At 41.4% G+C, this 18,879-nt stretch overlaps 1 protein-coding gene across 1 annotated transcript; it reads left to right on the forward strand.

Moving 5' to 3' along the window:
• The first annotated feature begins 844 nt into the window (after positions 1-844).
• On the forward strand, positions 845-18,557 carry LOC118223897 (melatonin receptor type 1C-like). The gene is made up of 2 exons (XM_035410956.1): positions 845-1,745; positions 17,226-18,557. Exons 1-2 carry the CDS (start codon positions 1,547-1,549, stop codon positions 18,089-18,091), a joined length of 1,065 nt encoding a protein of 354 aa, XP_035266847.1. The 5' UTR covers positions 845-1,546; the 3' UTR covers positions 18,092-18,557.
• Positions 18,558-18,879: the final 322 nt, after the last annotated feature.

Below are 18,879 nucleotides of genomic sequence, written 5' to 3' on the forward strand. Positions count from 1 at the left end.
ACTTGCCACAAGGGGGGACATTTAGACAGCAACGAGTTTTCTGGAGCCTGACACAAATTGACACAAATGAATTGATTAGCACAGGCAGTTATTTCAGTTAATTATGAGACAGAGGAGGTGACAGAGAGAGAGACAAACGGTCTAATTGAGATGGAGCTCAGCGCTGAGCTTTCTAGGTGTCGATACATTTTCAGGGTGACTGATATGACATTTTAACTGCACGCTACATAACTTTTATTATGGCAATTTATTTGCCGACCTTATTCACACGCAGTAGGGAACTACCCCTACGAAATAATCACGTGAAATTTGCCTTTTCATATGTGAAAATCACAATTTCATATGTGGATTTAACATTTATTAAAATAATAACGTGAAAAGAAAATGTGACATATGAACTGGACATTTTCACATGTGATTGGCTTTTTTCACATAAAAATATAAATAAAATTTTCCATATGAAAAGAAAATGGGTGACATTGAGACATTTGCATGGTCACATTTGACACATAGGCCTATAGTACAGTTACAGTAAATTAGAGGACTATATTATTTGCTGTTTAAAGGAGGTATTTGACCGGTGGAATGCCGACTGTGCTTTCTTTTGTTGTTTTCACACGGAGTTGGTTCATAAAAAATGTAATTCCCAAAATGTAGGCTATGGGCGAGTTAATTTCACCGTAAAATGGAAAGTGCAGAATTATCCCAGTTCAAGTAACAGCGGCGATTGGCTGAGTGGCGCAATGGGCTATTTCCCCCTTTCCAATCAAGGCGTGAGCTGCACAAGTCACAGTCTTGCACGGAGGGGGTTGAGATACTGTGGTTAGTTTTACAAAACAACGACCCGAAAACATAGTCTTGAAGCCTTTTGATAGGTGTCTAAAATGCCGACAAGAACAGGCGGTTCGAATTTCCAGAGCACCACAAAACACCCAAGTGGTTGATATATCGCTGCTTTTTAAGCCGATCGTTGGTGGGCGTGATAGCCTACTCACCGTCTTGGGACCTCCGGTTTGCGTTACCAGCGATTGGACTTTCGTCTGTCGGTTTATCCATCAACTTCTCAAGAAAAAAAAAAAAACACCCCGCACATTTTCAAGATAGAGGAGACAATACGAGCATTTTTAAATACCTTGCTTTTACCAATCTAATCATCACAACCACCTCACATTGATTTTAATTCATCCGTCAGCAAAGGATTTTACTTCAATGACGGTCACCGTTCCTGTTAAATTGGCTAATTATCTATGTCTGTGGGCACGTTCAAGAAAAGCGGACGAAGACACAGCGGGCGGACGTGCACCCAGACTTAAACAAATAAAATAAGTCGGCAATAATTATTTAACCCTACTTACGAGCAATTAAACATTGGCTTGCCTGGTGTCTAAGCTACTACACGGCAGCAGACTGCTGCTTCCACCCGCAGTCTTCATTAATATGTGTCCATGGCGAAAAGTTTTCGGTATTCGGACTAATTCAGTCAGCTCAATGAATATATTTATATTATCTAAAAAGTTGGTTTTCGCGGGGCGTCGCATTTGTGAATATGGAGTTTGAGGACAACGTCAGCTGCGTTGATTGTCTACCCCACGGTCCGAATGAGAGCAGCTTCACGGCGCAGACCTCGTCCGCTGGTGTGACAACAGCGCTGGCCAGCGTGCTGATATTTACCATCATCGTTGACATACTGGGGAATCTGCTGGTTATTTTGTCAGTGTTTAGAAACAAGAAGCTGAGAAATGCAGGTATGGTGATGACACTTTATAAAACATATTCGCATTGCTCTCTACAATTATAAAAATGTGAAGAGGCTTTGTAACTCATTTCCAGAAAGTTGAATAGCCTACGACTGCGCCATTGAAAATCAATTTAAATAAAATGGGTCTAGGCATAATGGTAAATTAAAACGATCACTGGAGGCAGTTCAGAATCATCGAAGTTTGAATCAAATTGAAGCTTAACTTTACTTGCTATGCATCATTTCTCCTGTCTGTGCATATGTCCAGCAGAAATAATGAGTATAAATTAGATCATGCTCCAAATAGTAGTTGACTTGGGCTGTTCTTCGCGTGAGCATCGGGACTTATTTTGTTCTTTGTTTATACAAATTATTTTGGAAGCGATAACTCTTGAAGTGATGTGTAAGAACTCACATACATTATGACTACAGTGTGCTTTATGATTAAAGATTATGAGTAATGATACATTGTGACTGCCCATATATTGGCTGACATTAACAATCACAGATTCTATAATAATATTACTGTATGCTCATAACATCATGAGTGTTCTCATATCATAGTTGGAGGAAGTCCATTAATGCCTTTAGTTCGAACTAAGACAAAAGTCTGGGGTTTGGTAGGGGGTTCAGTAGCGGTGATTTATCCCGTTTGATGTGAATGGGAACATTCACGGGGCTCTCATGAATAATGCATTCAATTTGCCTGTTGGCTTTGTAATCACAGGTTGACTGAGGCAGAATGCCTGTTGATTTGAGAGATGTCATCCTGTCATCTCTGCGGGGAATTTCAGTTTCCTAAACAGAGTGGATTGTTGACTTTCATTCCGTCACACCCACCATTGCGCCGATTGAATGATCCGCCCTGCTTTAAACTGCGTGAGCGTTATCTTAAAACCCATAATTTCGTGTGCCTTCCTGAAAAATTGAGCCGTTTCTCTACTATTACAACAGTGTGTCTGTGATGCAGGTGAAAAGACAACTATACTATGCGCATGGATATCATAATGAACACCTTTTCCAGGGACAAACTGTAGACATGACTTTGACACATATTTGCATGTGACCAGACAGATTGTCCCTGCTTCTGATGATTAATAGCTACTCCTTATTTTATAGACGACTAAACTGTAATATTCTGCACTAGTGGCATGCATTTTGCGCATGAACGGGTAAAATCATGAGTTTGGTCTGCCAGAAGCCAAATGTGTTATTTAGTCTCAGCATTCATTTTCTGGAGATCTGAATGTCATGATTCACTCCTCTGGTGGAAAAATGGCAGGTCTGTGTGAGTGGTGGGGTAGTTCCATAATCTTGCAGAAATTGCAAGGCTGTGCATGCAAATAGCTTTAGAATGCTGGACAGGGTGGAAGTGAGGTGGTAGTTATAATGGATGCCCTTTCCTCAATCCCCCATGACTGCACCAGATGAGTGCAGTCAGTGAATTCTTGTGGCTGAGAAATGTTGGTATCCACCGTTTGTAACTAGAGGGTTGTGGGTTTATATCTCACACTGAGCACTGCTACTGTATGCTTGACTAGGTACAGGAGACTGCATACATGGATGATGTTACTGTAAACAATGTAGATTGCCCTCAGTAAAGGCCAGATGAACAGATAATTTAATATTATATGTCTGGTACCCAAAGTTACAGTGTTACCAATGGCAACAGCCATGGCTCAAGATCCAAGCAACAGCAGTCTGTCATTACTTAACTGATTGTGAAGGCACATTAGCTGCTCTTAGCTAAAGGGTTCTTTATGTGCTGAACAGAGTTTGTTTTTAAAGGGTTCTACTATGTGCTAAAAAGAGGTTGTTGTTGTCTCAGGAAAGTATTGTATCACATGGTACAAATGTCTGTTCGATGGCTGGCTGAAAGTTTTGTCCTGATTTTATTCACACAATCATGTCTTGTACAAAATGTACTGGGGAGGGAGGGAGCCAACCATGATGTCCCAAAAGAGGGTATTCTGAGTTATGAACAGCATCTTTTCCCAACGTGTTCATTAGTTCATATCAAGCTTTCATGTCAAGTTGCTTCCCTACTATGCATATTTACTTCTCAAGTACACTCAAGTAAATCAAAATTAACAAATAAAAAATGTATTAACAGTTTGTTTGTGGCCACTGGCAGTGTGTACACCACTAGTTCAATGGTGGTGTGGATCAATCGTGCACTCAGCTGATACTCAAACGATCTCCTGTAGGTGGACCGCATACCACATTAAATCAGCTTCAGCTTGGATGACATAATTGAATGTGATGATCTGGCAGTTTAGCAGGGCATAACAGGCGCCGCTTTCATTTAGCAAAGAGATGCAAAGACAAATGGTTTCAAAAACCTGGCATTTTGAGAACTTTGGAAGTCGCCATTTTCATTCTTGTGCACTTGACCTATATAATGACCACCGGAGTACAGTGAAATTATTGAATGATTGATCTCCAATGCGTGGGACATAATTAACTGCTACATCGGATATTTCATTCATAATCATTCTGTGCTGTCTTTGTACTCTCAAAATAAATAAAAAATGCTTTGCCCTCAAGCAATTCATTAGCTGAATTAACTGCATCAGTCAACAGTAATTACCATTCTCCTAACTTTACATTCCAGTAGCTTTATTTTTCTTTATGTAGCATGTCATGTGGCCACTGATAGTGTGCACACATGGATAGTTATTCTTCATTCTGTGTGCCCATATCCAGGGAATCCTTATGAAGTACAGATCATTTAACCTGTGCAGACTTTGGGAAGTGCTGGGCTTTTCTTAATGGTGTTAGCAAGTCATACTAGGACTTCATCCAAAGCTGTATGAAATTACAGGGAGACCCACCCAGAGTCTCTATAATGATAAATCAATGTCAGTTTTTTTTCAAGCTGTTTTGCATTACGTGAAGGAGATAAATAACCGAAACTACATCAGTTGTGTTTAAGCAAATGCGAGTTGTCTGCCAATGAAAAGTTCTGTTAACTGAGCCAAACAAATAAAATATGAGATCAGGCTGAGATATATGATGCCTAAAAGTTACTGACTCTACCACCTCACAAGTTAAAATCGCAAACCACCACTGGTTGGAATGATCCAGAAGATGGATATTTATAATAGATGGATAAGTAGATGGACACTTTATTGTCCTCCTGCCAGGATATTGTTTCCACAGCAGGTACAGGTGACCTGACCGACCCAGGTTCACGTAACTTCAGTAAACACACAGAAATTACAATGTGATCTGCACACATTATGTGAACAAATGGCCTGGTGGGTAATATCTTCCACAGTGTTAGGAGGGGCTTTATGGTATAAAATGTAACACAAAGACAGAGTTTTGGCCACCCACCATGTTGTTTTGCTGTTAATGTAAAAATGCTTGCAGTAGGTAGTCTGAGTCTTTAGGATACAATGTGTATACTTTTATATTTTATTGCAAATAAGTGTCAGGAGCTATCTGGAGGTCACAGTATAGTGCATGGGTACTTATGGGAGTTCCAGAAAGTTCCAGAAAGTTTTTCAAGTCTCCACTGTGCTGCTGTGGTATAGACTTCCTACCTCATGATGCAGAGGGCGATTGAGAGCTTAGACAGAGAAGCAACTACATGCATAGTTCTCTTCAGCTGTCTATAATTTGTCTTTAGCTCCTTGGATGTCCAACAGGAGTCTCTGTAATCCATCTATAAATATGCAAAGTTGAGAACTTGGAAAAGTGAGTGCTGCATGCAATTTAAGACCAATTGGTCTGCTGTGAAAAGCTGAGACCCTTGCTAACAATGGGATGGTTTCCAAGTTGGATCACCTTTTCCTCTGCATCTCATGGTGTGGAGGGGCTGGGAGTTGGGGTGGGGGGTGTTTGTGGAGCGACTGATTTGAGTCCTACCTCCAGTTTTGCTTTCTGACAAGGAGGCGTTTTCACAACCTGGCTCTTTGTTATAATTACTATTCTCTTTTCTCACAGCTTGAGGAATTTTTAAGGTGACGATAGCTAGTTTCAAGCTATGGGTGAAATTTGCTGGCCGGTGACTAGGTTCGGGGGCAGTTGGCTCTGAATTTGTGGGCGATTGGCTTTGGGGTTCAGTTAATCCCTCAGCCCCCCCACATGCCTTCACTTCTGCACTTGTTCCAACCAGTTTTTGTGTGAGTTAAGCTCTTCCACCAAATATGGAAATGTAATTTATGTAAAAGGATGGCAGGCAGGTCTTGGCAGACTGACACTGATGAAGTCGAATGTGTTTGCTTCCGAAGCTGATAAAGTTTCAAATTAATCCGGAGTCCTCCAGATATGCCCTGATGGACAGCAGCATGTTTGCTTTCAGCAATCTACAGGACGTAAAACATACACACATCAGTGTGGTGCCACGGTTAGACACACGCAGGTTTCTGTCTGTTTTACCTTCATATATTATAAATTCAAATAAAGTTCCACCAGTCTTTTTTTCTCAGACCTCACTGAATCAAATTTGTCTGGCTGCCTGGAAACATAAATTTAGACTCCATTTGTTTGGGTGGGGTTGACAACACCTCTTCCGTTTAAAAGCCCTGTTGGCACATTAGGTAATCAAACACGTGGCCTGCATTCTCTCACAGTCACCTCACTGTACATTTCTCACTATCATAAACCGGGGAAGACTGTCATGAATTCAGCTGTTTTGATCTGGCTGCATGACACATGATTAGGCTACATATACAGACAGGTAACCAGGTTCTTTATTTTATTTACTTTTTTAAAATACTGTATTTATTGTCACAAGTGACAAACCAATATGGACTGGACTGTTCTGCTCAGTAAGATGTTCTTACAATAGGCATCTGGACAAAATCCTCATACCTATGTTCTTTTTTGTTGTTGTCATTTTCACATTTGAAAGTTCTAATCTGGCTGTCAAAGTTTTATACTCATTAACCCAAATAGCAGGTTCAAAAGCCCAAATGATATAATCATAATAGTCTTTGGTATATGAAAAACAGACTGTTTTTGGCTGTTTCTGAGAATTGTATTTTTTAGACACAATACAGATGATATTTATACATTAATTTATTTCAGTCTGAAATTTTACCTGCATGCTGCATTTGTAAAGCTTACAGTGCTGTGAATCTGATCACTTTTTACCACTTCATCTTTGTACTGCTTATGATCCCCCCCCCCCCCCCCCCCCCCGGGGTTGTTTTCTCATGGAAATGCCCAAGTTCCTTTCACTTAGACATGAGCCATGAGAAAAGAGGTAAATCAAAGGTTTCTGTCATCTGACATACAGAACGAATGTCAGTCTAAATGTTCTGCAGTGGTTAATGTCTCCATGGGTGTGCCAGGGTTATGAGATTTACCAGTACTTTTATGACTAAATAATTGTGGACCAAATAAAGAAAAGTATGTTTCTCTGTCGGCAGCCATTGTGGAAAAGTAAATATTTAACCGCATTTTAACGACCTCATCTCATGGAGAGGACGTTGTTCAGGGAGCAGGGGCAGGAGTTTGCTTCACTGGAGCCATTAAACTTGCATGTCTTGCGTAACTATAGAATACAGTTCCTCTGCTGTTCCATGGGTAAATGGTTAAAGAAAACAAATGTCCTCATTTTTTAAAGGTGAAATGACAAGTTTTAAGACTCTGACAAGAGCAACCAGAGTTTCATAAATATGATGATATGCTTTGTATGCAGTCAACCTTGGTATATAGTAAGCAGTGTGTCAATGGTACATTTCCTATTCCATATATGGATCTCCATAATATGTATTAGGCTTTGCCAATGACCCTTTGGGGTCCCTGAACCCCATTTTGCGAATCCTGCTTTAGACTGTTCGGCTGTGGAGGAGTGTGAAGGATATATGTCCTATTCCGGGTTCTCTCTCTCTCTCTCTCTCTCTCTCTCTCTCTCTCACATGATTCCCATGCTTTGTGAACATGGCAACATTCCGACAGGCATATGTGCAAATCCTTGCATTTTTGTAATGAGCAATTTTAGTGGAAGTGACCTATACAGTGTAGAAAAGCTTTGTCTTCATTTCATGTTAATGAAATGAATGTCCTGCTTAAGATGGTTGTGATCCTAAGAAGATTGTGATATAGTAAATTGTTCAGTTTTATAGGTGTTCAAATTCCCAATTGAAGAAAATATATTAAGACAGATATTGAGTGAACTATCCTTTTAGAATAAAATGTAAAGAACACTTATGTATATATGTTACTAAATGTCAAAGAGAAGGAACTTGGAATTTACAGATTCAGTCCTGGAAAATTTGCACAGAACTATGAATAGTATGTAAGTATGTATGTATGTATGTATGTATGTATTGTTTACTTATGTTTAATAAAGCAGTAATAACTGCATTATAATTAATAAAAATACATTGCTGGTGTTTTGTCAAACATTTGAAAATGTTAGTAAAAGTATTCTTGATAAGAATCTCTGGACTGAGAATGCTTCATTTGCCACCAATTTGGAATAACAAGCCATTTTCAGATGGGCTCACTCTGCATGGATTATAGGCAAGCACCTCCTTTCCTCTGAAACATGTGAGAGACTTGCTTGCTAGTTTTCCTGGTAATGAAACAAAATATTGACTGACATTTCTGGAAGACTGGTAATATCCTGCTTAATTTAAGCAAACTGGATTGTGATTTATTTTGCCTTAGCCATTCAGTGCTTTTTATGAAAACCAAGGTCAGAACGAATGCTCAGCTTGTTTTAAAGTTTTGCTTTATTTTTTAAATCTATTTTGTCCAGCAAAATGGAAGCATTAACTGAACTGAAACAAATACATTAACCTGCTGCTTCTGAGGTGATTTTATGTTTCCTCTGAATTTAAGAGACCTGGACTGTGCTATTTTTTTTACGCTGTCAGTAGTTTTAGAGAGCTTTGTGTTATAAAAATATATTTATTGTTATATGGGGGGGACTCTGTACCTTGATGCACTTTATCCTTGATAGCCTTCATGCCCAAGAATGACAGATGACTTTGTTTCATTCTAAACTGAGTTTCACTAGATTATGATCTATAATACCTAAAAATGTTGTCAAAGGGTTTAATTCATCAGGTTGGTTTAAAATCGTTGATCTTTGATACTTTGTAACTGCTGGAAAGATGGAAGCACCTTGTCCATAAACAGATCCTTAAAGTTATTAACTCCTTTCATATATCAGTCATCAAGTATGGGGTCAAAAGAGTGATTTGCCGTATTTGCTAGGAGAGGACAAGCCTGCCAAAATGCTTTCAAACCTGAGACCAGATCCTGAGTGAAGAACATAAATGCTAGTAGGGAAAAAGTCGTGCGACAAGCCCTTTCAAAATTTAGCTGTGTTCTATGGGGTGACATAGCTCAGGAGGTAAGAGTGGTTGTCTGGCAGTCGGAGGGTTGTCGGTTTGATCCCCGCCCTGGGCGTGTCGAAGTCTCCCTGAGCAAGACACCTAACCCCTAAATGCTCTGTTGAATGAGAGGCATCAATTGTAAAGCACTTTGGATAAAAGCGCTATATAAATGCAGTCCATTTACCATTCTTGCAGCCACTAGGAGATAAATAAAGGTAAAAGTGCAGCAGTTTCTCCTGATGACCAAGGCCTCTGTAATAATTCCTTTATTATTCGGCATGTTTTGTTTGTTCAATATAAACTTTGATATTACTTTGTCTATGTTTTGGATGAATGTGTGTTTGAATTAGGAATGTCAATGAATAGCCAATGATTGATTATTCTTCATTACACATTCACGTTGATCAAGCTTACTGATTAAAAAGATTAATTCTATTTGGGATCGCCTAACATTCCGCCCCTCTTTCAGAGAAAAGTAATGATTTTAATTATCCACCAGACAGAGCTGTATATTTTAATCTACTGAAAGAGGCTTGGACATATAGGCTAAATCTGGGGACTGGTGCAGGTGCAGTCAATAACACGTCATCGGCACATAGACGGAACCAGCAAGGTGGGAAACAATCACGCCTTTGTCGCTGTTCTGAATAGGGACGCATCATAGATAAAGCCAGCTATCATTGCTACTTTAGTATAATGTTAGCAAATTACACTGATTTGTTCTTCCATGTAGATCAGCAAAGATATTGGCAAAATAAATCAAATAGGACTCAAGTGCTGTCCTTATGCAGTCACAGACTGGTGTGATCTAACTCAGTGGCCTGAGATATCAATCCCCATTCCCTGATATCTTCTATCAAACTGAATCCCCTTGTAAGGCACCACATCAACTGTGTTATGGTCCATGACCATGAAAAGTTTTAGCTATCTGACCATAATCAAAGTTTCAGTTTGTATGCTTGATTGTAGAAGCAATGTTAACAATGTCATTTTGTGGGTGAGTGCCCATAGCCATTGCTAGGCAAGTGCACAATGCACACAGTCGCTTTTTGGCATTTTGAAAATGGCAATGTTTTAAAGATATCACTAAATGTTGTTGTTATTTACAGACCTATAACTGACCGCTTCAATTTCCTTCCTTTGGGGGTTGGACCTGGAGAGTGTATTACATCTTTGTGGCCATTCCCTCTCCTGCTGACTCAAATCTATTTCAAGTGCAGATCTTTATCTCTATGTTCCTTTTGCCTTGTCTATGCCCCATTGAAACAATGACCTACCAGTAGGATTAAGTTACAATAAAGTTTTGTAACTGTGTCTTTCATTTATTTTGAGGCTACACACATGAAGACTCACTCTATCCTTGGGCTACATCTGTACTGTTTCAATAGACAACTTCAGTGTATCAGGCAGACGGAAGAAACGTTAAATTCTCAGCGCTGTGTGGATTACGGTGCCTTTTTATCTAAATGTAACAGCCACCTAAACATGTACACATCGTTCTGTGCTTTCATAGTGTGATTTTTGAGGTTTATTTGTCAAATGTGTCTTGAATGTGGGTGAAAAGAAACCAATTCATGATGCCTGGAGTCAGGAAATGTACATTGCCTGTGGCATCACTTGCATTTTTATTGGTGAGCGATATGGAATTTTCCTTAACAATTATTCATTATTCACACTTTAACATTAAAGATCATTTATCAAAGGAATTATTTAAAATGTGCAATTGGAACACATTGAAATGGGAATAAAATTTTTGGGAGAATGTTCATTTTCATTATACCTCTTTAAAATAGACATAATCACAGAGAAAGACTTAAATACATTACATACATAAATTATCAAATGTACTTATATTTATTTTTAAAATAAATACATGAATTCAATTGAATACAGTTATGCTATACTGAACTGTTCTCTGCAATTTGTAATACATTTCCCATCATGTGTTTGATCCACATTTCATAGACATTGTAGACAGACTTTACCATCAACTGTGGGCACAATTGGGAACAGCCACATGACCTCTGTAGGGATTCTCTGGTGAATACTGAAACTCCTCCCACATGGCCCCTGGTTGTCCAGAGAGTGCAGGAACTCCAGCTCCACCCCCCCGCCCCCCCGCTTGGCTACGCTTGGCTCTGCTGGGGGACTCTGTTTATCCCTGCCATGCGTCAGCTGACGGTAGCTGACAGAACCGTGACACGGCTTCGATGGGCCGCTTGCGTAAGACCGAGCGAAGGGGAAGCGTTTATGTGGGGAAACACAGGAGCGACTGTGACATGAATAAAAACCTTCATTCATGCTTCACTGCACTCATGAGTCCCAGCAGACCCCATGCCTTCACACAGTCCCGTCGGTCCGCCCGTCTCACAGATACATCCTCCGCGGCGAATTCCTCCTCAGGTTCCCATCAGTGCTTTAATTGTGTGGTTAAGCAAGAACATTTCTGCTTCAGTACTCCTGAAACGTGGTTCTACTGTAAATTCATAATTAAAAAATAAAATTACAATGGAAAGGTTGACATATGGCTGTAAATGAAATGTTAGACGCGTATACCGTATATTTAAAGTGCTCGTGGAAGCATGGCATGAAAATATCTGCATTGAAGCAATGACCTGGCTGAGTGTCCTTACAGGTCTGCTGAGGACAGCACCCGGGGCGGGGCGGAAGCCATGCCAGAACATTCTGGACAGAAGCATGCTTTAGTGTCCCAGTGGAAAGTGGTGCGTGTTTCACCATCCAGTTTATGCTTTCTCACGTACACACACACACACACACACGCACACTCACCGTACACACGCAAACACACACACATGCACACACACACACACACACACACACGCACACTCACCGTACACACGCAAACACACACACATGCACACACACACACACACGCACACACACACACGCACACACAGCCTCAGAGGCAGACCTTCTGGTGTGCTGAAGAACAGAGCGAGGTCCTGCTGACAAATCGCACAGTAAAGCTGTTGCACGGAGGCTCCGAGGCCCATAACCTGTGTTCCCGTGTAGAGAACTGCATCATGCTGCTTTCCTCATAAATGTTTAGTGCGTGCGCATGCACGTGCGTGTAGCTATGTGCTACCACAGCTTGACACCAGAGTTAAGTGGTCTTTGTGGCTGAGGGGAGCTAATATAATGCCCAGTCTAATTTGTACATCAATATTTTATAGCGGTTTATAAAAATTTGAAAGTTTTATTTGTCCAAGTCATAGAGCAACCACATAGAGAAGGCTCAGGCCTGGAGCCATGGTTGTAAACTCCAGGAACTGTAAACCCAACTGAACTGCAATTATTCACCCCACTATTGCTTGTATGGTGAGTCTTTGGATGTTAATTTTCCATTTTATATTGTTGGAAAACAGGAATATGCACTTTCACTGGGAATAATGATGAAATGCATGGAGATGTGTGTGTGTGTGGGTGTGTGTGTGGGGGGGGTGGTCTGAAATAAATCCGAGAGACTCTACAGGCTGGATGAGTCTCAAGGCCGCGCGAGCATGCTGTGTCAGCAGTAACTATGACGAATGAACACTGATGATTAAGATGGGAGAGTGCAGTATGACCACAGCCATTTATTTACACTTTTTGTTGACCTTGCAAGAACGCTGTCGATTTGTTGATGTCGATTTGAGGGCCATCACCAACTTTCATTTTCCTAAATAAAAGTTTGGGCTTAGAATGAAACGCAACCAGGTATATAAGCCGGCAGGTGTCCAATCCTACTACACCCCTGTCACTACTAGTAAAACAGAGGAAGGAGAAGGAAGACGTAGAACAAAAAGTACATAGAATGAGATGAGAAGAACGTGATGAAAATGAAGAAACATGTGGGCGAAACATCCAGTACTCTCCCCAGTTTTCCCAGCCGTCCTTAGCGCTGAGGTCACAAATGCATGAGGAGCTGAGGGGAGGAAGTAAACGATGCGGTGGAGAGGATTCTCAGACTCTGGACTGAAGCCACATCCTGGACACGCCGCGGCTCTGAGGGATCCACGTTTGCGTCAGCGTCCTGAGAAACGCTGGAGGTTCGCACACTCAGGGCCTTCAGTTCCATGAGACGAGCGGCCCGGTCACCTCGCACAAATCAGCTTGCCCTGCCCGAAGCATCGAACTTTCACAATTCTGTGTGCATCAAGAAAACACTGCCCAACAGCACTGCGTTGTCATGTTGCAGTCCTTTTGGGCAGCGTTGTGCTATAAACGTGTATTTACTGGTATACATAGTCAGTGGTAGTTCTAACAGTTGTTCTGGGGCACTCTGAAACTATAATGCTAGTTACATTTCATTACATAGCTTTTCTAATTTTTTTTTTTTTTTTTTGCGGGGGGGGGGGGGGGGTTGTATTGTTCAACAGCCTTACATTCTGTCATATCATCTCAACATAAACAGTGTACGGTGTACAGAAATGCCAAGTTACTCACATATACAAAGCACTAGGTATAAGTCATGAAAGAAAACTGGAAAAACCTAGGCCTGCTGTTACAAGTATTGATATCAAAATGAGGCCAAGGTACAACAAACAGTATCGGCTGTCTTAGCTCTCACAAAGTGAACAGGCTATATTTGAAAGCAATGCTTGCTAATGTTTCCAAAAATATATATCATGTAACTGGCCCTGTGGCCCTTTGTTGTTTCGTCAGACCATCTGAAAAGAATTTCATTCCTGAGTGACAATGTGGGCCTAGTGGGATGCCCAGTTTCCAGATCAGATGATAGGAAAACAGGGCTTTGCTGTGGTTTGCCTGGCTTATCGTCAGTATCGTTCACAGCTGTCTCCCTCAGGCTCGTCAGTACGGTGGACTGTAATAATAACTGGGTTGTCATGTTGTGGAACCTCAAGCGACACTACAACCATTGCTGCTCCAGCAGGAGAAGGCGAAAGAGAGAAGGAGTGCTCACTACAAAAATGGAAGGATTTGCACATGTGCATGTCGGAATGTTGCCATCTTCACAAAGCATGGGAATCATGTGTGTGAGAGAGAGAGAGAGAGAGAGAGAGCCCTGCATTGAACATACATCCTACACACTCCTCCAGAGCCAAACAGCCTAAAGCAGGGTTTGCAGAATGGGGTTCAGGGACTGCAAAGAGTCCTTGGCAAAGCCTAATATATTTTATGGAGACCAAAATAAAATAGAATCAAAAATGTATCATTTATGAGGTATGGAATTGAGCTATAAAAAGAAAAACTTTAAAAAAAAATGTTTGTTTATTAATATCAGAGACAGACTGCTAGCCCTATTGGTGGTGAAGGTATATCAGTAATATGACCACATTTTGGGATCATGGATCGGGAAAATTCTTTTGGGTCAAATTTCAATCAGACATTCAGAGCGAACATTTATATTGTCCAGTCAATATCATACACTGGACCTGTACAACTATTTTAAAAACCAGCTATTTCGGTTCAAAGCTGAGCACCTGGCAACCCTACTACTGACCGTCTTTTTCCACAGCATGCGTTTCATGCCAAGCTCACTCACAGCTACTGTAAATGCTTTCTGCTCCCAGCCATAAAAATCATTGCAATGATAAATCGTTGCCATAAAGATTATGGCGGAAATCCAAGCGCGCAAACCATCTTCTTAATTATCTCCTTACTTCTGTTGTGCAGTTTCCACTGTAGGAGTTCTCTTGCACAAAGAGAATTTCACTCCTGTGGTATTGAGTAGTGCTGAGTGACGCAGCGCTGCAGGTGCACTGAGGTGGCGGTAGGTAGTCACAGTGCCACCTAGGGGTGGAGGTTTTTGTTCGGCTGTCCATCTTACTGTGCAAGGGATTTCTCTTCTTGTTTGTTGGGTAACCGCTGTCAGCCTATTACCTGATGGCTTAAGCAGCGAAGTTCTGGATTGGAACAGTGCAGAGAAGTGTTCTAGTCATTCTAGTCTGTGGACTCTTGAACTGAATGAGAATGTTGCAGTGGAGGAACAGGCCTAGAAGTACGTTTGGGTGTTCCTAACTAAGGAAACTGATCATTTTTAAAAAATGTAAAACAACCTGTGTTGACTACTTTGAGACTCCATCCTTGTGCCTCTTGGAACTGATTTCAAAATGCAGATCAGAACCACATTGCTGGTTTTGTGACCTCACCATGTAATTCTAATAATCAACAGAAGAAAGAAATCTCTGTAAATAATATTCATATTTAATGTGTTGTTGTTAATATTTCTGATATTTATATTTTATTTATTATCAAAGAGTCTCATAGAGCCATTGATGTGTGATGCACACGGAACACTTCATATGAGCAGAACACTTCATAAGACCTTTCCCCCTCCATCATCTCTTGGTGACCCAGTTCCTTTGAATCCAAATGAACCCCCCCACGTGTGTGAGAACAGATGAAAAAAATGAATGCAAACAAAATGTTTTCCAATGGAAAATATACGTCATTAATTGAGTTTGCCTCAAACACGCTTGTTCTTTGTTTTGCATGCTATATTTAGGGTTTTGGTTAATCTGAACTGAATTACCCTCACCTACGCCCCAAGCCTGCAGCACTCTGATTACGCACCCACGTTGGCGCTGTTGCGGACCTCACCATGACGATTCGGAAAATCCGGCCTGGGAAAGTTGTTTTTGCTTTTTAAGCACAAAGCGCGCATTCAATGTCCAGCGTGTATGACAAGCCTTGAGGGTCTGAGTGACCTGATCTCATCGTCTTATGCTGCTATGTCTGTGCAGTTGGAGGCATTTTATAACAGAATCTGACAGGAAGGAGTCTTTGCAGCGATGCTACCACAGGGGGTGGTCCTCCACATGTCTGCATGAGTGCTCAAAGTTTTCTCTTTCATGGTGCTACGCTGCCCAGATTCCTGCCATGACTCCATGTAACATCTCTGGACACCCCCACCAAGTAACCCCCTGTTAGTGGTTGATCTTTATCCAAATGCAGAGTCTGTTCAGCACAAACACACACACACACACAAACAAACACACTGCTTAAAAAACATATTATTTATTTTACAAACAATGCATCCTCTCCATCAGCCATAAGGCTGCAGTTTCAGCGCCAAAGTAATAACAGCTCTGTTAGAGCTTCTTATCTTGTGATGTTGGTAGGTGTTGTCTTATGATTGACCCTTTTGGAGAAAGTCTTGTTCAAAAAACGGAAAAAAGAAAAAATGAACAACTTGGTCACTGAAAGGCTTCGCAAGTTTTACACTAAATCCCTACCAGGAAAGAAAACGAAATATTATCCCAAGAAAAATAAATTACACACCGCTTTAGAAAATCAGCCCAGTGGTTTATAATGGGAATGATATCTGTGTCACTCCCTATGTATATGAACTAAACCACCCCTGCCCTCAAAGTCTTTGCAAATGGAACTGAGCTCACTGACAGCTTGAACTGTAGTGATAAATGGATTTAATCCATTGCATCAAAATATATTCCAGAATCACATTAATACATTTAGGGACTCAGCTGGTAATCGGATCTGATTTGATACCCATAATCCCTGAGTGCATTGAGAGCTTTATACCTCCCAGTCCTGCTGGCTAGAAAGCTCAGCCCTGTATCACTTTGTGCTTTAGACGTTAGTAAAACTCCTGGCAGGACATGGATGCACATCAAAATACCCTCCTAAGATCCAGCAATTCATTTTTGTCCCCTGTAAAGGACATGACTCTGGTCTTGACCTCAAGAATCATATGTGCTATTATATCCTGGGTACACTACAAGGGGCATTCAATAAAAATAAAACAAATTTTCATTGCAACATGTGTCTGTTATCCAAGATACTTGTAGTATGTCAATACTCGATACTCAAATCAAACTGTGCCAGAACAGACTATGGGGGGGGTCGTAGCCAAGCGTAGGGGGGTTTTGGTTTCAATGCCCAAAAATCCAATGCATTAAATGCCTGCAATGAATTCTTCCATGGTGTTATAAAACTTCAGTTTTTTATTCTTCTTGCCACTACAGCCCATATAGAGAGAATTGTTCATAACAATTCTTAATATAACACAGTAGGTCAGATTAATACATTTTTGACAAATATTCCACGTTCAGTGGCTTTGCATTTAGAATTGGATTTTCGGTTGGGCATAAATTGGTTGCAGATGAAGAAAAGCCTTTATTCTGTTATTTTAAATAAATGGCTTATTAGCCTCCTGAGTGGCCTGCTCACTCACACTCATATGTACCCTTCCCTCTCCACAGGGAACATCTTTGTGATCAGCCTGTCCGTGGCGGACCTGGTGGTGGCGGTGTACCCCTACCCCCTGGTGCTCACCGCCATATTCCACAACGACTGGACCATGGGAGACACCCACTGCCAGATCAGCGGCTTCATCATGGGGCTAAGCGTCATCGGCTCCATCTTCAACATCACCGCCATCGCCATCAACCGCTACTGCTACATCTGCCACAGCCTGCAGTACGACCGGCTCTACAGCATCCGCAACACCTGCTGCTACCTGTGCCTCACCTGGGCCCTGACCGCCATCGCCACCGTGCCCAACTTCTTCGTGGGCTCCCTGCAGTACGACCCGCGGGTCTTCTCCTGCACCTTCGCGCAGACGGTCAGCTCGTACTACACCATCACCGTGGTGCTCGTCCACTTCCTCATCCCGCTGCTGGTGGTGTCCTTCTGCTACCTGCGCATCTGGGTTTTGGTGATCCAGGTAAAGCATCGGGTCAAGCCGGACGGCAAGCAGAAGGTCAAGCCCGGCGACCTGCGCAACTTCCTGACCATGTTTGTGGTGTTTGTCTTGTTCGCAGTTTGCTGGGCGCCGCTCAACTTTATCGGCCTGGCGGTGGCCATCGACCCACTGAGGGTGGCTCCCCTCATCCCCGAGTGGCTCTTCGTCACCAGCTACTTCATGGCCTACTTCAACAGTTGCCTCAACGCCGTCGTCTACGGGCTGCTCAACCAAAACTTTCGCAAGGAGTACAAGCGGATTGTCCTGAGCCTGTGCGCCCCCCGCCTGCTCTTCCTGGACACGTCCAAGTGCGGGACGGAGGGGCTGAAAAGCAAGCCGTCGCCCGCGGTGACCAACAACAACCTGGCGGAAATAAATTTGTGAACTCAACAAAATCTAATCAGACAGAGGATATTCCGCATCGCTGTTTGCTTTATCTGGCCACATTGTAACCTATGTGTACATTTTCAACAGAAAAATGGATGGAGATGGGAGATCTCGACAGAGCCTTCTTACTATATGATGATCGTTTACCTGTCTTTGCATTTGGAAGAAGCAGCCAATTTTGGATTACTTGTTTTTGGCATTTAAAAAAAATCTCTTCAAAAGGGTATTTTTTCATAAATGTTTCTGGTTATTAAAATATAATATATTTACATGTATTTTTGTGATATGATATTGCAAAGGAGAACATTGAGAGTGAATTCTTTTGCATGAATTTACTTCCAGAAATAAATATCTTGCATTGAATTTTCTGTATTTACAATTCTATGCTGGTGTGGCTGCTTGGTTATGTCACATCAGCATTTAATATCCAGCTGATTGGCTTCATGTCAGAAAAAAACAATAAAAGTGAAGGATCTCTTTGGGTTTCTGAGAGATTGGTTCCATTTCATGAATAACATACATCCATTATGAGTCAATCACTGCTACCAAGGAAACCACAAATCCCTCCCAACAGAATGGGGAACTGTATGTTTTAACTAAACTCAATTTTCAAATGAAGTGAAACTATTTTATATACCCATTCAGTTTTTTATTTATATGTAAATACCCACCCACTATTTATTTACTTACGTCATGTTATGGAAGGCTTCACAATAGCAAGATTATATTGTCGGTGCAAAGAATGCTGCAGATGTGAATGCAATGTTGACAATGCTATTAGTTTC

Source organism: Anguilla anguilla, chromosome 3 (assembly GCF_013347855.1).
Source record: "Anguilla anguilla isolate fAngAng1 chromosome 3, fAngAng1.pri, whole genome shotgun sequence".
NCBI classification, from domain to species: domain Eukaryota; kingdom Metazoa; phylum Chordata; class Actinopteri; order Anguilliformes; family Anguillidae; genus Anguilla; species Anguilla anguilla.

Excerpts from the sequence above, each read along its gene's own strand:
- LOC118223897 (XM_035410956.1), top strand. The coding sequence starts at position 1,547 with ATGGAGTTTGAGGACAACGTCAGCTGCGTTGATTGTCTACCCCACGGT. Across the intron at positions 1,746-17,225 it reads CAAGAAGCTGAGAAATGCAG|GGAACATCTTTGTGATCAGC; the intron begins GTATGGTGATGA and ends CCCTCTCCACAG.